Source organism: Amia ocellicauda, chromosome 9, assembly GCF_036373705.1.
Source record: "Amia ocellicauda isolate fAmiCal2 chromosome 9, fAmiCal2.hap1, whole genome shotgun sequence".
Taxonomy (NCBI): domain Eukaryota; kingdom Metazoa; phylum Chordata; class Actinopteri; order Amiiformes; family Amiidae; genus Amia; species Amia ocellicauda.
This window is the reverse complement of record NC_089858.1, coordinates 15,205,892-15,230,049: the sequence shown is the minus strand read 5'-3', so window position 1 is coordinate 15,230,049 and position 24,158 is coordinate 15,205,892. Positions and strand designations below refer to the sequence as shown.

Genomic DNA, 24,158 nt, shown 5'->3' with positions numbered 1-24,158 from the left:
CTTTCGGCTCAAACCCACGCCACACCGGCGAGAGGAGCGGGGACATAACTGCACACACACTTCATCAATGCACTGCACATTTCAAACGTGCAAAGCCAGTTTATCATACAAAGACATTTATAAGAATAATAAACTTTACTATTTACAATGTATTTATTCTCAACAATTTTTTTAAGTATTATTTAAATGTCCAGCATAATTCCCTAATGTTGTATTACGATTTTGAGAAATATACAAGTTGTTTTAATGAAGTGAGTTGTTTGTTTGTGTTTTAACCATGTTCATGAAATTGAAATAAATATAAACCGTGTGGTGCAACTCCCAAACTCGTTGAAAAATAACAATCCAGAGTAGTTTAAATTGTTTTCCAGAAATAAATATAAAGTTGGGTGATTCTTTCAAATAATAATAATAATAATAATAATAATAATAATAATAATAATAATAATAATAATAATTCCCTACAATGCGATGCTGGTGTTTAAATCTTATTGAGTCTATTGGGTTGTGTTCAAATGCGAGATTAAAGAATATAGCCCATAAAGCAGACAGGGAGAATTAAATAGATCGGGATATGTTCGTGTCGGGAAATATATCTGCAGGAATCAAGGGAGATTACATCCTCTGACCGGCGCGGATTTGCCCGGGTTCATATGGCATTAATCTGCTTTTGCTCCGACCTTTATGAGTTTTAGCGAAGCAATACGTTTCTAACGGGATCCTGCGGCAAAGCCAAGATCTCAGCTCCGAGGAGCACCTGTCCATAGTTCAAAACGCGCTCTATTGCTTCATAAAATTGGTGTATTAAATGTCTTTACACCGTGTGAGAAGTATACACCGAACACACTTTTAATTAAATTACTGATTGATTGGCTGATTAAATAAAGTAAATACAAATAAATACAAATGTACAACATATTATGAACGATGACATCGATATAAATTTAATTCACTTTTTTTCTTTCTATGTATTTTCTTTATCTTTCTGTCTTTATTGTCCTTTCTTTCTTTAAATCGGACACAATTATTATTGTTGTTGTTATTAATATTGTTCATAATAATAATAATAATAATCATAATAATAATCATAATCATAACAAATAAATAAATACATGTCCAAGGTCAATAAATAAAATCTGCATCTATAAAGCGAAGAAGAGAATTAAAAACTGTCAACCCGCCGTCTTCTGTTATATATCCACAGCCAAACTAATGAAGCATTTGTAATTAAAAGCCGAGCAGGTCGCTTTAGCCTATATTGGTAAGTGTGGTCGCCAGTCGAAACGCGTCCCCTGTCTGAATAATGTGGGTCCCTGTTGCCAGCCTGAGATGCCACTCTGCGGCCATGCTGCTCCACAGTTCAAAAAGTGATCACATTGAGAAGGATACATAAAGGGAGAGGGAAAGAAAGAAAGAAAAGAAAAGAAAAAAACACGATCTGGAATACTCCCCCACCATCCCCCCTTTCCGTGCCAAAACACTATCTCCCTGTGCTATAACTCGAGTGTAAAAGTGACGGCTTAAAGTATTTAGCAAATGCAGAAAGTTGGAGCTGATCTGTCGGAAGGCTTGAGCGAGATTGCCATCCAGGGGCAGCGCGTCTCAGTCTTACACAGCAACCAGCCTTGTTAGCGAAGGAAGAATAGAGAGAGAGAGAGAGAGAGAGAGAGAGAGAGAGAGAGAGAGAGAGAGAGAGAGAGCCCTCCATCATTAGCAGGGCTGAGGTAACCCATGCGAGCTTGCCTTTCCTTCACTGACAACACCCAGAGAGGAGGAGCGTCGTGGGCGTCAGAATCCTCAATTTCCAACTTAGCATCTCGGCAGGACATTTTTCCAAAGCAAAGCCCCCCAATCTGAAGGCAAAAAACTTCTTCTGCATGATAGAGAGAGAGAGAGAGAGAGAGAGAGAGAGAGAGAGAGAGAGAGAGAGAGAGAGAGAGAGAGGGAGAGAGAGAGGGAGAGAAAGAAACCAAAAAAGAGAGAAAGCTGGGCGCAAGTAAACACCGTAGTAGCAGCAGCTGACAGCAACCAAAATATATATTTTAAACGCAACAAAATCAGTGCAGCATTGACAAGTAAACACGCACAGCGACACCAGACAGAGGGGTCTGCCGCTGCGAGGCTCTATGATTTCTGATCAGAAAGTGCGTGAGTGAATCCGAGTCCAAGCGCGCAGATAAGGGGCTGGTTTGGGGGTCTTTGGCCATGGCGTATCCTCAGGGCTATCTGTACCAGCCGTCCGCTTCCCTGGCCCTCTACTCGTGTCCGGCGTACAGCACCGGTGTGATCTCTGGACCCCGGACGGAGGAGCTCGGGAGATCATCGTCGGGCTCCGCTTTTGCCCCCTATGCCGGATCTACCGCCTTCAGCAGCCCCTCGCCGGGCTACAACTCGCACCTCCAGTACAGCGCCGACCCGGCGGCGGCGGCACCGTTCACTTCGTACGTGGTGAGTGCGCCTGTGTCCACTATCTATAGGACTGAGCTTTGTGAAAACTTTCAGATCGATACTGTTATTAATAAGTAAGCGATGTGTTGCTATGTCGGGCTGTAGGTGAGAGGACATGTATTAGGGACACTTTTTTATTTTCTGTTTTGCTGATCCCCCACTCCCCCCCCCAACACACACACACACACACCTCCCCCCAACCTCTCCCCACCTCCCCTCCCCATGCAATATTTTGACAAATTGAATTATTTTATTATGATGATTATTCAGGAGACCTAATATAAACCTATTAATTATTATGATGATGATTAATATTACTGCTACTACTACTTCTAATAATACTGGTAATAGTACTGGTGTTCTGGCTGTTCTTAGCATTCAAATAAAAACATGGAAATTGCATTTATTCCCGAAACCAGGCTGTAAGAGAATGGCCTGGTGGTTGATTTTGGTGGAAAATGATTACAATATCGCGGCATAATTACATAAACAGTGTGATTGCAATGGCTGTATATTTGTGCGCTCGCATACACAGACCTTCTAGTGTGTAGCTTTGATTTTTCCACTTCATTGCCGCTCATCTGGGAGTTACCCAGCTCCTATTTTTGTTTTATTTTTTCTAAACTTTTTTTTAAGTCAGTGGTTTTCTTAAAAAAAAAAAATATTTCACCAGATTGTCCATTAAGCATGACACCCAAACAACGAATTGTCTCAAAGAGAAATGAGACTTGTGGGCCAGTTGTAGAAATAATAATCACGTTTTTAAAGACAAGCTAAATATGTTTTGTTTGATTTCAGAGGGGATCAGTGAGAGAGAAAAAAATCTCTTCTTGCCATCCTTTTTCTGTAGCCCTTCTCTCTTTCCGTGTTTAAGAGGCAGTAATTGGCTTGAACGGATAGGCAGTGAGATTTAAGTGCGCTGCGGGATATTTTGCAAATCCAAACATACCCGAAATGTTAATCCAACATTGTAACGGTATATTAAGTTTCAGCTCTATGCATTTAATATGGAAGAGAAAATGGAAAAAGGGAGAGAGAGAGAGAGAGAGAAGGAGAGAGGAATAATTAGGATTAAACAAAACATCGTTACACCACAGATGGGCCAAAGTGTTAACGATAAAAAATAAAGAAAATTTAAAAAATAAAAGTATATTAGGTTACTATTTGTAATATTATGCACATCATATATATATATATATATATATATATATATATATATATATATATATAATGTCAGTATATATAATAATATAATATATAACTAATGCATATGTATGGATACACATAACTGCAAAATATGTCTAAATATTTGGTGTGACTAAAATGAGTTATTCATGTGTCCTACTTCGGTTCCACAAGTGCTGATGTACTGTGCTCTTGATTTAATTCCAGGGCTCTCCCTATGACCACACTTCAGGGATGGCTGGATCTATAGGGTATCACCCGTACGCGGCTCCTCTGGGCTCCTACCCCTACGGGGACCCCGCATACCGGAAAAATGCCACCAGGGACGCCACTGCCACTCTGAAGGCCTGGCTCAACGAGCACCGGAAAAACCCGTACCCCACCAAGGGGGAGAAAATCATGCTGGCCATCATCACCAAAATGACCCTCACCCAAGTGTCCACCTGGTTCGCCAACGCCAGGAGGAGGCTAAAAAAGGAGAACAAGATGACCTGGACCCCGAGGAATAGAAGCGAGGACGAGGAGGAAGAGGAGAATATTGATCTGGAGAAAAACGACGAGGACGAGCCGCACAAACCCACGGAGAAGGGAGACTCCACAGACACCGAGTCAGGTCTGTATGAAATGAATGAATATTTCATTTCGGTCATTTCCACTCAGAGCGCAAAATTGATTGCTGGTTAATGGTGGTGTATTATTTATAATGCAACAATTGCTTTAAATAATAATCCACTTGTCCTCTCTTCATTTGACTTGTTGACTGTATAGAGCACTGCTGGTGATATATGAGCTTTGAGAGGCAATTAATTTATCCCAAATTGAAGTAACGCAGCAATACATGGAATAAAAAGACTGTCTACTGTCCTATTACACACAGCGAGCGTGTACCACTATATACGTGTAGGCATTTTTATTGATTTATTTATTATTATTATTATTATTATTATTATTATTATTATTATTATTAGCAGTAATAATAATAATAATAATACACGATTTGCAATTACCCAGTGTATTATGCTTAAATGTGTTATTTTCAATCTTGAAATTAGTCTTGACAGAAGCTATAAAATAAACAAGGCCATCGTGTAAAACACGTGTCTTAATTATATTACAGAAACAATAAAGTTTAGAATAACTTTAATTATTATTATCATTATTATTATTATCATGTATATATTTTCACAGGTGAACAGAAACTCAACCCCGGGGAAATTACGTGCGACAGATTTAAAGAGGAGAGCCATGGAAAAGAAATTGACCCCCTGTTAACCGAGTCGGAATTAAAAGAGCCCCAGGACCGGACAGACATGCCCCTGCCCCCCGCTTCCCCCGGACCCACCACCTCCTCCCCCGCCGCCGTGCCCAGAGGGAGCGACATCCCTGTGCCAGACAGGCCGGCGGAGAGGGTGCCCACCTCGGACACGTCCCACCCCATCAGCGGCAGCAACGCCACATCTGTGATCCACTCGCCACCAGCTGCGCCCAAACCCAAACTCTGGTCTCTGGCCGAGATCGCCACCTCGGTGGACAGGTCTAAGGGGAGCAGCGACGCCACACAAGCCTCAGGGCCGGGTCAGAGCGCAGCAATCGCGGGCAACCCGTCATCGCCATCCCGGTCACCGTCCCAGTGCCCGTTCCCCAACAGCACGGTACTTTCCCGGCCAATTTACTACACGTCCCCGTTTTATCCCGGTTACACGAACTATGGCACGTTTGGACACCTGCACAGCAGCCACGGATCCAGCACCGGCTCCTCGACACATTTCAATGGATTAAACCAGACTGTTTTGAATAGAGCCGAGGCTTTGGTCAAAGAAAGCAAAATCAGAAGCCAAACACAAGTAGATCTGTGTAAAGACTCTCCTTATGAACTAAAGAAAGGTATGTCAAACATTTAATATCGGCTTCCTCCCCGAGCGCTTAATGGACAATTATTTATTATTTGTATCGGCAAAACTATTCAAAATACATTGACAGAGAGAGAAAAATAAAAAAAAATATTTTCCATGAAAAAAGGGGTTTATTCTCAAATTTTAGTTTCTGGATATATGGTTAATCCAAAAAGATGTAACATCTAAGTCTGTCTTAAACGCTGCAGCCGCCTGACTATTTGTATAAAAAAATCAAACTAATATGTATATTTAATGTAGCATTTTTGTATTTAAAATGGACAATAATATCTTTGAAGTAAATTATGAAAAAATACCCTTGTACAGCCATTAATGTTGTTTTTGGGAATATACATATATACGTACTTGTGTCCAAAATGCTTCATAGTTTTTAAATAATTAATAATAATTTATATATTTTTTGATCCTTGATTCCCCTGAGTGTGAACTGCTTTTCTCATTTTCTTTCTTAAAAAGAGAAAGAAGTATATTTATCAGGCAATTTACGGTCGCCTTTGTAAAATGTAAATAATTAAAAAGACGTTTAACAAAAATCTTCCCATCTATTTTGTTAGATCCTAAATTCACTGTTTGTATCTTTATAAATGAAGTATTTAAAAAAATGTAATTACCTATAAATAAATAAAAAATATAGAGAGACATTTCTATTTAAGTTTAGCAAAAACACATGAATGCCTAAAACTCCTAAAGACTTTTAACCCCTGATCGATCTCGTCAGGCAGGGACTAAATGGTGTAAAATTGTGAAAAGTAAAACAAATGAAAGGTTTAGCCTATAATTTAACGGAAAGGTGTCAAACATTTGGGGATACATTTCAGCAGGTGAAAATTGATATAATAATAGGTGCAAAACTGCGGCGCAATCCTTTAACCTCATTAGGCCCAATGCGTGTCGTGTTTGATGCAAAGCAATCAAGTGGCGAACTTTGCTAATGAGTTCGATTTTATGCCAAATTTAGCCTTCATTACTGTTTCCAAGGCAACGCTATTAGGACGGGGGCTATACACAGGACTCGCACGCTGTGCAATAGGTGTTATTACCCTGTTGTTTTATTTCTGTGGGTTTTCATAAATGGCTCATTGCATTTCAACCCTCTTTAAACGTGTCAGCCGGTTAATGGTACTTAACAGCTAAGACCTGGAGGCTCTGGGCCACTGTGACCGCTGTGGGGCAGATGGGGGGGTGTATAGGAGAGGACACCCATAGACACATCTGTCCCACATGCTCTGGAGTGTATAGGAGAGGACACTCATAGACACATCTGTCCCACATCCCCTGGAGGCTATAGGAGAGGACACCCATAGATACATCTGTCCCACAGTCTCTGGGGTGTATAGGAGAGGACACACATAAACGCATCTGTCCCACATTCTCTGGGGTGTATAGGAGAGGACACACACAGACACATCTGTCCCACATTCCCTTCCCCGCTTTCGCAGGTAGGTGTCACACTTGCTCCTCATTTCAGGGCTTCATTGATAATGTGGCGTGGAGAAGGATTCCTGTTTAAACTGCCTGTACAAACACAGCATGACCCGGCATCAAACAGGACTACTGACACCTCTCACAGGCCCTGGGGGCTCACCTCCTTTTCATTGGCTGACAGGAGAAGATATTTTTCTAAAAGTACTATTCTGGAAATCTATTATTATTATTATTATTATTATTATTATTATTATTAGTAGTAGTAGTAGTAGTAGTAGTAGTAGTAGTAGTATTATTACATGTTTTTATTAAAGACGGAGCAAAGTGAATCGTGTACTGAAGGTTGGTTTTCATGTGGCCTTAAAATTCACCGTCACCCCCAAAGAGACTGAGACTAGGAACTGGTAAATTAGCTGCATCTTTTAAATAACTAAGACATTTGTTTTTAGGAATGATATTTACACACACACACACACACACACACATTGTTTATTTGAAAATAAATATTCAGATCAGATCACAATCATTAAAATACACAAATGACAAACTAACCAAAAACTAAAAACAACATACATAACCTCGTTTATATTATTATTATTATTATTATTATTATTATTATTATTATTATTATTATTAATATATATTAATAATAATAATAATAATAATGTTAATGTTAGTGTCAATATACAATTTAGTGATTTCGTTTAAAACAAATCCAAAGTGACTTTACCAAGAGGCTTAAACAATAAATTAAATCTAGTGTAACGGCAACGGATATTATTATTATGAATAATATTATTAATAGGTTAATAACGAATATAAGCAATTGTGTAAAGTGCATTCCTTTAAAAATATATTTTCAGGAAGAATTGACTATGTAAAAGGTACGGAGTGTTCACCAATGCCTCTACTACTATTACTACTTCTACTACTATTAATAATAATTATGATGATAATGATAATGATAATAATAATAATCATGATAATGATTATTATATAGCTTAAATCGTAAATGAAGTCATGTCAGGCTGGTAGTTAACTCTCTCTCAGTGAGAGCCCGAGTGAAGGGGCTTTTCTCTCATCAATCTCTATAGTTGACTCTCTGCACTCCAGTTGAAAACTCCCCAGGGCTTTATATCATTCTCTGCTCTAATGTCCTCTATTTTCAGTCTCAAAGATGGGGGTTTCTATTTTTAATCTGCTGAAATGCGCCATAGCTGTGATTGCAGCTCATCAACAAGCTAAACAGGAATCAGTATGTTTCTCTTTGCTGGTCCCTCCAGGAATTGAGATATTTGCTGGACTTTTCCCTGTGCGTGGAATAAACTGTCATTTACGCACTTCATTTTTAAACACGGATTATGGGTTATTTATTTGATTAAAACATAAGTATACTGCTATATATTAATATAAAAAAAAAACTTTACAAACACAAACATCCAAATTTAAATCCGTATTAACAGAACAGGGTAACTTGAAATAATTGAAACACGCTTTTGTACTAGACAAAATAATAGGCGTCATTATAATAAATAGTTTTGACTCGCAATAATTAATGTTTTAAACAAATCATTAGTTTAACAAACGACAGTTAAAACACTTCAGCTCGGAAGTTCGCATTAATGTGTGTATTTAATTGTGTATTATGCAGTCATATACCGCTATTAAATATATCCACAGTTAATGTTAGCAATCGAATACGTTTAGTCCTGAAACCATATTCAGTCTATAGGCAGAACAAGTTGGTTCCTTAACATCTTATTAAAATTAGCAGTATGAAAGCAGTGTTGGTTTTAATAAGCTACAATTGTGTTTAAGAAAGCCAATTTAAACGTATCACTTAAAGCTAACAACAATGCTGGTCTTATGCAGACATATGTATAAACGCTGCGGAAGAAGAAAGATTAAAACTGGGGGTTGGTTTCACGTCTGAACATGTGTGCAGTGGATGGGTTTGCTCTGTATGTGTATATATTTTTGTTTTTGTTTCAAATTCCCACCTGTGCAAACGTGTTAATTATGCACTACCTGATAGCAGAAATGTGACATTCAGAAAAGACCCTTTGTATGATTTACAGGCAATTCCATGTGTATCGATTGAGCAAAGGAATCAGAACTGGGAACTACAACAGATGCAATACATTTATTTCTAAGACTTGTGTTTCCAAAACTTCTACTGGATTACATATTCATTGATGTACTTGTGTATTGATTGCTTGTATTCGTTTAACCTAAATTAGTAAAAATAAGAGGGGAATTGATATAGAGGCAGATCGAGGGACGGGAGGGGGGGGGTGCGGGGGATGGATACATATAAAAACATTTAATCACTTTACAAAAAACCTAAAAAAACAATCTGTGGGAAGTTGTGCGGTCTATTAACCCCCACAGTCATGTATGACCGTTTCCAGCTTACCTGCGTCACGATCACCCCCTCCTTGGAGAATAATGAATACCGTGGTACTGGAGAAATATTCAGGGATCCAGTGAAACTTTGCAAAGGGTTTTGTGTGTGTGAATGTGTGTGACTGTGTGTGTGTGTGTGTGTGTGTGTGACTGTGTGTGTGTGTGTCTGTGAGTGTGTGTGTGTGTGTGTGAGTGTCTGTGAGTGTGTGTGTGTGTGTGTGAGTGTGTGTGTGAGTGTGTGTGACTGTGTGTGTGTGTGACTGTGTGTGTGTGTGTCTGTGAGTGTGTGAGTGTGTGTGTGAGTGTGTGTGTGAGTGTGTGTGTGTGTGTGTGTGTGTGTGTGTGTGTGTGTGAGTGTGTGTGTGTGAGTGTGTGTGTGAGTGTGTGTGTGTGAGTGTCTGTGAGTGTGTGTGTGTGTTGTTTTTGTTTTCATCGCCTCTCTTCCAGCTGAATAGCTACCTCGCCAGCGCATTGTTGGGAAGCGGAGCCGGGACACACAATGCGACAATAAGTGAGAGTGAAACAGTTCCCACGTGTGGAAAAAGAAAAGAAAAAACAAAACTAAGGAGTTTAAAGTAATTGAGATCGTTTTTGCAACAATATTACGTCTTATTATATTATGCAAGCATATTTCCGAATTAATTATGAGTTTTTGTAATAAGTATTATTATTATTATTATTATTATTATTATTATTATTAGTAGTAGTAGTAGTAGTAGTAGTAGTAGTAGTAGTAGTAGTAGTGGTGGTATTTACGTTAGCTAATGTAATATTATATTCAAATAACTATATATATATATATATGTTAATTAATAGGTTTGACTGTAATGAGACGCGCCTAATTCTTTGCCTGCTCTTGAATTGCGGTGCCAGCCCGTGGAGCCCTTATATAATTCATGCCTCGTTTGCATTTTAACTGTCAAAATGGCTCGTATATGATCAAGTGCAAATAATTAAGCCTCAAATGAGGATCCACCACTCTAACCCTAACCCTACCTCCCGGATATACTATAATTAGACGCCCAAATAATCATAATAATAAACGGGTGTTATATTAGTAAAATGACGCCGACATCAATAAATGTATTCACTGTTTCGTTTAATGTATATTTATATCAAATATAACCGAAAACAATCTTCCATTATGACACCTGGCCTTTCGAGAATCACAGCTGAACTTCAAAGCTCTTTAAAGCACTTTTGTCCAAACATGAAGCATTCTATTTTGTTCAGGTGATTAAACAAAGACAATGAAAATATTTGAAATGAGCCGGGAGAAGAAACAAGTCACGCTGTGAACGAATGGTCCCGATTCCGAATAAAGAAATCATGGCTTAAAAACCTTCGGGAACGGGCAGTGTTTCCTATGTGATTTGCACACTTCACACGCACACACACACAAACTGGGCAGACAAATTAAAGACGGGCTGCACAGCTGTCCCATCTGGAGCTGGCGGTCCTGGTCAGAGAGGGATCAGTATTACACAATGGGCCTGAGTTCGTCCCAACACCCCAGTCTGGAGAGGCTCACTGCTCGCTGGAGCTCAGAAGGGTAGCCCAGCCTGGCACTAGGGCTCGTTGGACAGAGCCGAGGGGTCAGAAGAGTTGCCCAGCCTGGCACAGGTGGGCCGAACCGCTTCGAGAGCTGGGCAGTGATGCGACTCAAGTACCCAACCCGTCCTTTTCTAAATCTTTTTGATATAAGAGCATACATCAGACATGATCGAGTGAGGGGTCGAGGGGAATGCTTTATACATCGCCTATCTGTTGTCCGCCTTTTCTGGTTAATTAAGTTGACCTCTCGTATTAATTATATGGTACACGACGACTCCGGTTTTTCTTTCTTTCTCACGCGTTTCCTAATTGATTTTTCCCCAATCAGAACAGACTGGCGCACACTGAAGCACCCATTCACAAGCTTAAGCCACGAAGACGACGACTGTGACAACAGCAAGAACAACACAGCACATCAAACACTCCCCTGATTAAAATACATTCGAAAGAGCAGTAATCTGTCGTTTTTCGACTTTGCATCGAACTTTAATAGGCTTATTTAGGTTTATAACAGCGACAGCAACAACAGTAATACTAGTAATATTAATAATTATAATTATTACAATTAATGCAATAATAATAATTATTAAAACAGGTATTTATGGACCGTCCTTTAGTATGTATTGGTCTGGGAAGCGAGTCATTCAATAATATAATCCCCAGCTGCTGTCGACACATCTTCTGTTTGGGAAACATTTTACATTTCAGTCCAGCACCGATGTTATCTGTACCTGGCGTCATTCTCTAATTCCCTCTGGCTTCATTTTTCTTTCAGGTGTTTTTTTTTTTTTTCTTTTCTTCGAAATTGTAGCTTACACGTGTAATTATATAAACTGGTGTTAAACGTGTCTCCACATATACAGCAGTGGATCTCCTCTAAGAGCTGCAGTCTGTGGCATAGGCGACCTGACAGCGGCAGGACCGTGAGGACACCCCGCGTACGTCCTCCACCGCTGCGACTTTATTACAGGAAATGTACCCGTGCTTTCTTAATATTATCTGGCCATGTTTTCTTTTTTCTTTGTGCATTACAATTAACGTCAAGACACATTAGCTTCGCTTGAGCAAAAACAACCAAAAAAAAAGAGAGAAAAGATGTGCGTAGTCTTCATTTCTTTGGGAAAAGAGGATGCCGAACCCTTGGAGAAGATCAGAAGAGTGTCAGTCTTTACAGTGTAGCGGGCTAACGGCCAGGGAGACACCGCATACCGGTGTCCCATCAGTGAATAAATACTGCGGCTCTCCGTGGCGAACACAGCGCACATTGTTCATTACTGTTCAAATGCGGAGATACGAGTGCAGTTCCCTCAAGTCTTCAGTTTGCAGAAAAGAAGCCACCAGAGGAACCGGCTGATTCCCGGCCAGACCCGGCTTACCAGGCCGCAGCCGAGCAAAACCCAGTCCGGCTGCTAACTCGTAAAAGGAGACCCTTCTCACCTGACCTGCTCAGATTAGTAGTAAGGACATCTGTGAGTAGCACCACGGCAAGCCTGGCCAAAACCAGAACCGGCTGTTTTTTCAAGTGAACAATATGTTAGTTCCTTCGCCCCCACTGGCACGGCCCCGCCGGGGGAAAGACCAGCCTTCACAGACCCGAGACCTTGTGTGAACGACCGAAAACGCAATTTCGTGGAGTTTGTTCCGCTCCCGGGAATTTCTAATCTGCTCCCCTTCCCCACCCCAACTCTCTCTCACCGATCATATGACCAAAAGAATTGGAGTAGACTCTCACTCAGATCACACTGGGAATACGGCCTTTGCTTTATTTAATCATCAGATCCCAGGAATGAGGCCTTTAATTAATTATGGGTGCTAAAAATTCAGCCCAGCTGTTTCTCTGTGCGCGCAGTTAGGCGGTGCGCACGGAGCTCCGCAGCGCAACCGCGTTTCTGCTGATCAGCCGCTCCCCCTTAAAAAGTGCAAGCGTCCTGACAAGACACATGCTGTAGGTGTCCAGGAGCTGTCCCAACAAAGCACACACACGCAGACGGACAAAACAGTGTCCCCAGAAGTGGTGCTTTGGTGACTTTTAACTCATTCATGTTGAACAACCCCCGCATTTTAAAAAATGCATGATCACAGTGTAACCTGACCTAGATACAGTGTCGGTGTAGGATTTTAAACTATTTCCCCCGTTTCACCCCAGATTTCTCGCTGCCTGTTGTTGTAAGCGGGTAATAATGTAAACCAAGCCGACAAACAGCAACACAAAACAGTCCAGAAGAAACAGCAACACAAGAAACGGCAGTGCAGCCCTCTTGGGACAGATTACATGTCATAGTTGCAGCTGTTTGATGTTTTAAATGAAAGCCCAGATACTTCAGCTAAATCTTCTTATTAACACTGCTAACAACTAAACTATAAGCTACGGACTATGAATGGCGCAACGATGAAACACAACCGTATTTATTTATTTAACCTTCTTTCTATCGGGTTTCAAATAAACCCAAAATTAAGTACGCGCACACACAGGACAAGGGAGCAATGTATAAAAGAGGTGGGTAACTTCAGCAATGATTAATTATGTACTGCTTTGATAGGGGTTTAAGCTATACAAGCCACACTGAGCAGAACTAACCTTGTAAACGCTTTGCAGGTTTTGCATCAAGTCCCAATAACGTCCATTCATTTTTTCAAACCCGGTACAGAGGAATCAGCTCCACATGTCCTCTGCCGGTCCTGAACATGGTTAATAGAATTAGGGCAAACAAAAACACAAATCCCCCATTTTATACATTAAAATATTCAGCAAATATCATTGTCTTCATATTAAGCGGTGATGTTTTGAAGGATGCGAATTAGCTAAAGGAAATCATACCCGGAGGTGACGGTCCATTACTGGGCCACTGCACTGCATAGCCTTAAAAACGCCATGTGACCAGAAAAGTAATAAACACACACTTACAATTGTATGAATAACATACATAATTGTATATTTTATAAACTAAACAAAATCAACATTTTTAACACTTTGCAAAACAAAAATCCAGGTCATTTGGGCAATGTATGAGACGGAAAACAATATAGGTTATTACTATTATTATATTTGCATTTGAGATTCTCAGGTAACTTTTTCCGACAGTTGAAACAGCTGAATTGAAACATAAAAAGAAAAAAAATCCCTTCATTCACAATGTTAATTTTCTTTCTTTGCTTTTTGTTTGTTCCGATTAAATCATTGCATTTTTTAAATATATAATTCAGCCGTGTTTTTTTGTTTCTGTTTTTTTGAGCATGCGTGCTAAACGTATGATGTTAATTTGGCCGAATAACCAGTCACGTTTCCCTTTTTAACACCCAACCACTGGTCTCAACAGTATTTCATGCTGCTTTAAAAGAAAAAGTAGAACAACTTGGCTTCTGTGTATTCATTTCTGTTATCATTGTGGATCGTTTTTTATTGTTTTCTTTGATTCTATAGAAATACACAGTCATACACAATCGCACAATTACTAAGCAAGTTATCCTTTGAATGCAGAACAAACAAACACTCCCTTATATTACGTGTGCTGGTGAATGTTTTCTGCAATTTCATTAAAGGAGAGCACAGTGGCCTTGACAACAGGGCAGGTACAGTCAATAAGTGACCCGGAAGATCCCCCCTGCGAACCCCCATCTCCAGCTGGACCCCTTGCCTCTCTAACTGGACGACCCAAACAAGGAAAGCTGGATTGCATGACTCCCTGAATTCCTCAAGACACCAGTATAAGCTGGGCCCAGCAAACCCACTTCACCGAGCGGGAAATCAACCCAGGGCTCCAGTGAAGAGAAAAGAAAGGAGAAAAAAAAGCCAGTGGAATTATCCCACTCCTCCTTCAGCCTTATGCACCCTCCCTTCTCCCCGTTGCTAATGATATGTAAATACACATTTTAACTCAGTATAAATGTTTAATGCTGTCTCTTTCCAGCCTGCTCTGTGAGACATCAGAGCTATCATCTACATACAGTGTTACATATTATTTCAACACATTGCTCTTGAGTACGCTGCTCTTGTTTTATGTGTAAATTACATGGCAAATTATGAACATATCTTATTGCATTTGAAACAAGAGCAGAAAAAAGGAAAAGAAAAACACAGGGACAGAATTCTCTCTCCTCATTTAAGATTTTGTTGTTTCAAAATGTAACTAGCTAGAAAAGAGCAATAACTGATGTTCTGAAGTTCTGTTCATGCTATTAAAAAAGATGTTCAGAGAAGTTCACATTTTGAAAACAGCTCTCAGATGTCTAGCATTATTTTACTTTCCTCCAGTGTTGTCTCTGGCTTTCTAAACTTCTTAGTTTAAAAGATGTGGAGACCAACGCAGTCCAACCTGAGTTCTGTTATTCTTTTACTTATTTAAACATGGACACTCACACACACTCGCCCTGGCAGGCATGGACGCACACACACACACACTCACATACTTAAACAAATCTGCTCAGATAAAAACTCATTATTACACAGGTAATACTTTTGATCAAGATTGATTAACTTTTTTGTTTTTGTTTCAGGTCTGTGAAAAAGCTAACGAGCTGCTGCACTGTTTATTTATATCTGACTTTTTGTAAATCCCTCTCTCTTTTTCCAACACCTGTTCCAGATTATTGCTTAAATGTTTTGCTTCATAACCACTCTGCAGGGTGTTTAGATCTGAGATAAAAAGTCACCATTATTTAATAATAATCTGGCATATTTTGTTCAGACACCTCTGTGCAAAAAAAAGAAGGGCTTTTATTTGCTTACAGCTAACCAGTTTCTCTGTGCTCATGCCTGATGGATGCAAATGTAAATGTGCACTTATTTAATTGGATCAGCTCCCAAGATAAAAGAGATAAACGGCTCCCAGTTTGCCAAGTTATTTTCAGAGGCATGCAACGATGTGTGGAGGGAAAGTTAATGAAGAAAAGAAGAGACGCACTGTACTTAAAATACTTTGGGTCTAGACTTGTTTCAGAGAGAGGCAAGGAGAGAGAGGGTGAGAGAGACGAGGGAAAGGAAAAAATAAACAGACAGAAAGTGGAAGAGAGTTTAAAAGACACCGCATCCCCAGTCAGTTATTAGAAGCAATTAATTCTCGTTTCTAATGAGAAGTTGTGGTTTGTAAGCTAGAGAGCACGACGATGAAGTAGCTTTCAGTCAATCAACGCAGGAACACAGAGAGCCCCGCTCACCAGTCACAACTTGATATCGTTTTCCTTTTATTTTTTCTATTTTCTTCAATTCAATGTCTCATTCCACCTCGTGGCAGTTTCATTTCTGTTCCTCTCCCACATGCAGTTTGTCCTGCAATTCAATTGATGAGAGAAAAAAAGGGAAAGAAAAAACCCCTGAAAAAAACAAACAAACCCACAACTCACTTTATGACTGTCTTTACTTGTTCATTTTTGTGTTTGACATCCATATGCATGAGACATTAACAGACGGTTATTGATACAAACATGCTTTTGTTGCTAAAGGCCCTTTCCAGAGCTGGTTCCCCGGCTGTGTGCCAATGTGTGCCTGTTGGCTGGAGCTTTCTGATTAGTGAGATGATTTACAGCCAAATGGAAGAGATAATCCCATCACAGCAGCGTTTTAAAGAGATAAAGACAGCCCCCCCAACGGTGTTTCACTATAACTACTGGTCAAATCAAAACCTACACTGCTAATACCTTGAAACAGTCAAACAAGCAAACTGGCTTCAGATTAAATGAAGTCTCCAGTTCCAGTTTTACAGGTAATTTGTTAGCCCCTGACAATAGCACCATCTGGGTGTATGTATCCACCTCTTACCTGCCTTCCTGCTTCAGACAGGAGATATTTCAGTACGCCAGCACTCACAATCAACGATATCTGTCCTGCTTCCTGCCCGTCAGACAGCAAGACAAGAGGACCTGGCAGAACCCCCCCACACACGTCATCATGTGATCTAATTCCAGTTTCATACAGTTGCCCTCCTTTGTCACAAGATTGTTTCCTTGTTAATTAATTAGAAAAAGGAAAAGAAAGAAAGAATAAAAGAAAGAGGAAAAAGAAAACTGTCTTTACTAGTTGCCCTCGATATAAAAAGCCCTGCTTCACAATAAACCGTCAGAGACTTTGATCTGGGCCCATTCAGTTGGGCCGTTTGGGCTGAAATCAGTGCTAAGACTATGTGGACTTTATTGTTCACACTTGCTGCTCTTCGGGTTTAGAAAGACCTGATTTATTAGCTTGTCAAGGGAAGCATTGTTCGGGAAGGCAATCAAAAAGCACTTACCTAGCTAAACTAAAATTACTGCCTTTTCAGTGGCTAATTTGTATAACTCCCATGGAGGAGCTTGCAAAGTGTTTGATGAGGCATAAAATGATGATTAATGAATTTATTGGCCTGCTGCTCATCAAACAGTTGTAGTATATCTTTCTTCTTTTGGGCGTTTGTGTCGTGTAGTTATGTGCCTGTGTAAAGCAACTCCAGTATTATCCCCCGCCGCCCCCCCCACTGCCTTTTAACCTGCCTGACCTGGTGAGTATGTGAATGTAACAGAGGCAGTGCAAGGAGAGGCTGCACACAAAGGCCAGTTTAATAAGAGGTTAAATGAGAAATGTGAACAAACTCGCTGCAGGGCCGCGTCTCCTCAGCTTTCAGTCCTCAGCTGCTTTGACTATTGAAGTGGGAAAACAAAGTAGTAACCGGATAAAGCGCTAAATAAAAAAAATGACAAAACAACTTAAAGCTTGAGAAAAGAGAGAGAGAAGGAGGGAGGGAGAAAGGGGGGGTCCATGAAAACGTCATAGAGAAAAAATGAAACAGAACTACAAGTAAAATAATGAATAAAATGACAAATACAAAAAACAAGCAGTTTACAAATAAATACTTCCTGGCCAATGACACTTTTTTAATTGTATGTTCACAAGCAGTTCTTGGCATTTTATAAATGAATCCCCTCTACTGTACCCAGCTCCCACAGCCATATATCCATACATTACTGCAGGTCATTGTTTAGATGTTTACAGTTGAGTGCGCTCCATGTTTTTTTCTGTAATTATGGTTAATTGAGTCAGTAGTTGTTCAGCATCACTGGCAACCAAAGAATGCATTGTTACAACGCATGCAGCAGTGTGCCGCTCAGAGCGGAGACATTTCTACATCCACGTCTTCATTGCATTATGACTTAAATGTAGCAGTGTTTGACGCTGCTGTGTTAATTGTGAATATCCAAAAAATAAATAAAGGGAAATTGGGATTGTGTGAAAGGTTTTAAATGTAATGTAATGCAACCTATATGCTATATATTTATTAAACAGATGATAGAAAGTTTATATTACAAAGGAAACTTACTAATAATAATAATAATAATAATAATAATAATAATAATAATAATAATAATAATAATTGTAATGATTAATAACTTGCTTAATGTTTTTTTGTATGTATTTATTCTATTATATATATTCTGGCATTGGCAATTCTGTGGTAAATGTTGATCTGCTGATTGAATTTAATGTGCAGTATAGTCAGACTGAGGGGAACATGTGCCGCAATCAACAGGTGATTAAGTATTAACACCAGACCAATAGGACTATAAAAAAGGAAAGTAATATTCAGACTGTATTTGATTTTTCATCTTGTATTAGATGTTTTTCTGCAGAAAGATTTTGATGACAGTTATCAGGCCTAGTGGTGCGATGCTGGGCCCTTGATTGTGGGCTCAGGCCTGACCGGCTGAAGGCTGTGAGGAGCCGCTATTCTGAGGGAGAATGAAACCCAGCTTACCAGATTACAGAACCCAGAACACATGGTGTGACCTTTAGGTGCTGCTCATTGGCACTGGGGTGACAGGCCTGCCACCCAGACCACAGCAGGGGCTTTTATTATTAGTAGAAGTAATAATAATAATAATAATAATAATAATAATAATAATAATAATAATAATAATAATAATAATAATAATAATAATAATAATAGTAGAAGTTTTGTACTTAAGGACTTAATGATTTAAATCCACAATGACATTTTTTTCCTTTTTTGATTTTGTTATTCTGGGTCACATATCAGCACGTAATGTTATTTAAACATAAATTTCACCATTTTGAAGATTTGTCTTCTTCCCAATCCTTCCTAATGACACTCTGGATGTGCAGTGATGTGAGCGGGGGATTCTGGCTGCGATAACCTCGTTCGGCGCGATGAACTCCAGATGAAGTGCCTTCGCTGAAAATCAAAATAATTTAGATCCAAGAGGCGCTCTTCTGATATTACTTTCATTTTTCTCCTCCAAATGGAGACCGGAGCGTTTGCCAGGGAATCGAAATATGCAGATTGTCTTGAATGAATTTTTCATGAGTGTGTTTTATCTCTATCATGACAATAAATAAATAAACAAATAAATAAATGAATGCATTCATAAAACAAAAGATTAAATCTTCAGACTTGAAAAAATAATGTTAAAAATTATTTGTCTAAGTGAGTGCTTTGCAAGGTAATCCATTTTAATTCTCAGACAAAACTACAAATAAATCTGCTTTTTTCTCATTCTGTCTTTCTGACAGTTTAACTGCAAGCAGCATTTCCTATAAACTGGGCCACTGAATCTCAATACAATGAGACAGTTGACCCTGCTTAGCAATGGGGGCATTGTGAATTTCACCCCCGATCTCCTGGCTAGTGTTTTAAGGATTTACTTTAGATCAGTTTAATTACACAGTGAAGGATCTTAAAAGACACCCTCCATATATACATCCGCTGCAGCTTCTTCAGCGATAACCCTGGACAACTACAAGTGCTTCACAGTTTGGACTTCACTTCAGGTTCTCTCCTATTCCAGAGGCACTGCTGTCCATGCCAGCCACTCAGGCCAGCTCTTGGACACCTCAGAAATTCCCGAATGTGCAAACATCTGTCGAATTTATATTCCAGAACAAAAGAACCCATATCACAGACAATGGGGATCAGGACAGTGGGGTAAAATACAGCCCACTGCCAGTCCTTGTGTGTGGGACTGCAAGGGGAGACCCAGGGCTTGGTGAGGAGCTAGCAGGGTGGCAGTATCGTAGATCGTATAACACTTAATCCGGTTTGCAGAATTTGCATTATATCCACCGAAGAACTAATATGTCACAGACGTTCTTTAAAAGGAATTAGACATGTAGGTCTATATTTAGTCACTCTACACAGAAGATTAATACTGGTGATTTATTTTCTCTTGAATTGTGCAATACATATATACATATATAAAAAAAAAACATCAGGATATTCAGTGCAACCTACAAAGACAAATAAACACATCAGAAATGTATTGTCCTTTTGTGACACCCAGATAAGAATAATTTGTAGTGCAGTGTGGCCGTCTGGTGCGGGCAATATTACAGTGTGCATATAAACATTTACCACCCGATTGCTGGGGAACAACTTTTCCTTATCAGTCCTTGACCTGTTGACTGCTTTTACACATGCAGTGCGTTCATTAGAGGGTCACCTGGGCTGCTGCACTGTCATTAGTAAATACATCACAAGTATTGACACACACATATACCACAGGAAGCACATGATGTCATCTGTTATTTTTACCCCTGAAGTCACGTGACCCTGGAGCACAGAGCCTGGCTTCATTTGCATATATATAGCAAATCCAACGGCATTAGACCCCAAACAGCCAATAGAAATTAAAGATTTGATTTATGATAAAAAATGGTATGGATAAAACAAAAAAAAGACATATTAGGCTGCATAATATGCATACTGTTAGACAGTAATAGTTTGTGAGCATAATTGCTTTAATGTGAGCTATTAAGACTAAGTGCATATGATTTTAGTACCTGCCCTACATTGCACTGAATGATTACAATGATCAATACACATGATTTGTAAGTCGCTTCCCATTGATCGAATAGTAAAATGTTTGACCTTCCTTAGAGGAGCTTGTTTCCAGTCCTGTGACACTGAGAAAAGACTTTTGGTGGGACAAACTAAGGGGGTAGGGGACAAAGGTAGGGGATAGCACGGCATGGAAACATACTTCTCATAATGGAGGCTGGCAGCGTCAGGAGCGGGAGGTGCTGGAAAATCAAACATTTCAGTTGCGGTCTGAAGCCAGTACCAGTGCTGCAGGAAACGCAGAACTGCAGCCACAGTGAGGGCCTGCTTTTCAAAAGGGGAGCGATAAGGAGCTGGATACAATATGATTTTGAAAGCCTGATTAATATAGTCAAATCACCTTCACTTAGATGTTATAAAGACGCAGAAGGTGGATATGTATTATATAAACCCTTTGAAACTCTTATAGTGTTGTGCTGTCTTACTACAGACTTACTACTTACTATCTTAATATATAATACACCTGACAGACTGAAACAATCTGTCGTTTTTAAGCACACCCACAGATAAAAGAATATAATAATACATAAATAATAAAATAAATAATAATAACAACACAAATTATATATTTAACACTGCACTATGTTCTAGACACACCATAGTAAGGGGGGTAGATGGAAATAGCCTGTCTGTCTATGTCCACACCGAGAGACAGAAGCACCGTGGAATGATCTGTTATAAACTTCAAGAGTGTCTTCTGTTCTGGCTGGCAGACCTATTATCAGTGGTTCTGTGCAGAAACAACTCCACACTGTGTTTGAAGCAGTTGATCTCGAGTGCCCGAAGACTGACCTCTGCTGTGCTGATGTGCTCGTGTGTCAGCTCATCCATTCAGCTGAAGGACACTGCTGTGAAAAGACTGACTGTGCCCCTTCTGCACTTGCACGTCCAGTGGCAGGACCGCGACGGGGGCTCTGCCTTCGAATATACAATACTCCTACTACAGGCACAATATTGCCTTACGTTGCTCCATCTTGAAAGCGTGTTAATAATAAGATCTGTATACAATTATACTCTGGCTGCTTTACTTATTGTAGGAAATTATCATAACACTCTTGTGTCCAATACATATTCATTATTCAGAATTTAGCAGCTATTTGTGCTTCAGTGCTGTGTGTTGGATTATGAAATACTAACACATTGGAGGGGGGAGGGGATACAGAACTTGTACCAGAAATATGTACACTGAAGACTTTATTGACAGTGTTTAAATGAACTAAACTGCTGAAGGTCTCCTAAATACACTTACTAGTGTAATTGGTAATTCGATGGTGGATAATGAGAACAACAATGAGAGAGATGGTCTTTGAAAAACATCATCTTATTGTGCTATTTCTGGATATATCCCATAATTCAACAAACAAAACAAAACAACTTGAGTGCCATTTTGCACAACATTGCTAGCAGCACTGTATAGCAGACTCTGAGATCTCTGGAGGTTCTCCAGACTTTTTAATGAGTCTGTACAGCTCCCCTGTGTTAAGCCATTGACTTTTCCTTCTTTCATATGTACACTTTAATATATAGATGTTTGTGTTGTTTATATCCTATCAAATAACTGGGTAACAAAGAATGGGTTTGTGTGGTCTGCTAAAATATGTAGCTTCAGGCATCATTTATATAACCCACTACCATAATAATTAATACCCCAATTAACTAAAAATTAATGTCTGTAGGCAAGATTATGTAAGTTACAAAAGATGCACACATACAGTGAGTCGTTGTTATGGCATCTCAGCAGATTCCTGGGATTTCCACACATGTAATGCAGTGTTTTCCAGTTTTAGACTCTTCTGGGATATGAGTGACACGCCGCATAAAAGCGCCGGTATGTCTTAATATACGGTAGGAGAAGAAGCCTTACAGCAATTATTCTGATACTCTTTTAATCCTCTCGGCTGTTAATGACATGTGTATTTATCAGTGCTGACGGAGATTATAGACTGATACTAAATGTTTTAATCTTTAAACTTTTCATGACAGTAGGGGGAATATTGCATGAAGAAAATCTATGCCATCTAAAAGCCAATGCGATTTATGACTTTAGTCTAAAAGTCTCCTCTGACGTCTCCTGCTGTTAAGCTTCCTGTTAAGCGCCACAATTGTTTCTTTATGTTTCGTCAATAAAACAGTGTAAGGTGTGAGTTGTGAGCGCCAGATAATTAATCAGCATTTTCATGGCGAGGCTGGGGAAGAGTTCATCAGCACTGCATTATCACTTTACTGAAGCTCAGTAATTACACCTGCCTGTTAAGCCCTGAACCCGGCGAGTGTCAAGAAAGTATTTTAGCTGCAAGCACCTACTTCCCTTCCAAAAGCATACATGTGGACTAAATCCAAATTAAGCCACATTCTTTATCATTACCGCGCCCCTGCAGCTGGGGATGAGATCAGCTTGGTCACGGAAAGCAGAATCCCTGCTGACCGGTCTCTTTCCCTTTATGACCTTTAGTCACTTGCCCTATTAAAGCTCAGGTGTTCTGGGACCTATTAGTAGGTGTTTCCCTGTAATCAATAAAGACACATCTGAGGATAAGTGGAATCACCCTTTCATTAGTATCCTTACAGACATACAGAGAGGGCTAAATGCCTTAATTTCTTTTGTAAAGAGGCTGTTCTGACCCTCAGAGTTGAAGAGTGCATATTCTACATTATTGCATTCAACTTGTACTACAATAATATTAACTTCTTAGTTATCATCTCCTGCAAGTGAAAATACTATTTATTTACTCCTCAATAACAATTTAAACAAAGTTTCTTATTTGTAACTAAATTATTACAGTTACATACATAGTTACATGTAATTAACATGTTATCACAGTGATTCTAGGTGCAATAATAGGTTGGTATTCATGGTTTTGGTTGAGTTCCACTTTTTCTAATTCCAAATAAACTTCAGTTGTTTTCTTTTCTTTTTTTTCTTTTTATTAAACTTATATGAAAAAAAATAAAAAATAAAAACAAACACACATAAATAATACACTTTCATATGTCATTATTTCTTTGCTCTAATTGCATCATTAACCTCAGAACATTCCGAGCCTTTGATCTCTGAAAAATCACTGTGTCGGAGTGTAAATCCAATATCTGGATGAAATAAGTTTTCTGTTTTCAATAGGAATGTAAATAGAGTTGCCAGTCGGAAAAATATTCTGGGTGATACATCAATATTTTATGTGGTATGTTTTTTTTTTTTTAAGCTATTGTGTGTTGCTAGAGTAGCAGTCAGAAAAGATGAGAGTATACAGAATTACTAGAGCTGGAAATTCTGTGGTTTACTGTTGGGAACTTTACGAAACACCTCCCTATGTACCTCTCTCTCCTTCAAACAGACTGCCGTTTGTGCACAATCAAAAAAATAAATGATGTTTTCTACAACGTTCTTCATAAGTAGTGCTTTTAAGGAGAA

General features: G+C 39.3%; 1 protein-coding gene across 1 annotated transcript; it reads left to right on the top strand.

Annotated features, from left to right (window-relative positions):
• Positions 1 to 1,742: 1,742 nt before the first annotated feature.
• On the top strand, positions 1,743 to 6,882 carry irx5a (iroquois homeobox 5a). Its single transcript, XM_066713409.1, has 3 exons — positions 1,743 to 2,448; positions 3,841 to 4,246; positions 4,822 to 6,882. The coding sequence occupies exons 1-3, from the start codon at positions 2,206 to 2,208 to the stop codon at positions 5,532 to 5,534; spliced, it is 1,362 nt and encodes a 453-aa protein (XP_066569506.1). The 5' UTR covers positions 1,743 to 2,205; the 3' UTR covers positions 5,535 to 6,882.
• The last annotated feature ends 17,276 nt before the right edge of the window (positions 6,883 to 24,158 follow it).

What these genes read in the sequence shown, in the direction of transcription:
- irx5a (XM_066713409.1), top strand. Translation starts at nt 2,206, where the DNA reads ATGGCGTATCCTCAGGGCTATCTGTACCAGCCGTCCGCTTCCCTGGCC. An exon ending in CACCGTTCACTTCGTACGTG is followed by an intron (nt 2,449 to 3,840) that starts GTGAGTGCGCCT and finishes ATTTAATTCCAG; the next exon opens with GGCTCTCCCTATGACCACAC. An exon ending in CTCCACAGACACCGAGTCAG is followed by an intron (nt 4,247 to 4,821) that starts GTCTGTATGAAA and finishes ATATTTTCACAG; the next exon opens with GTGAACAGAAACTCAACCCC.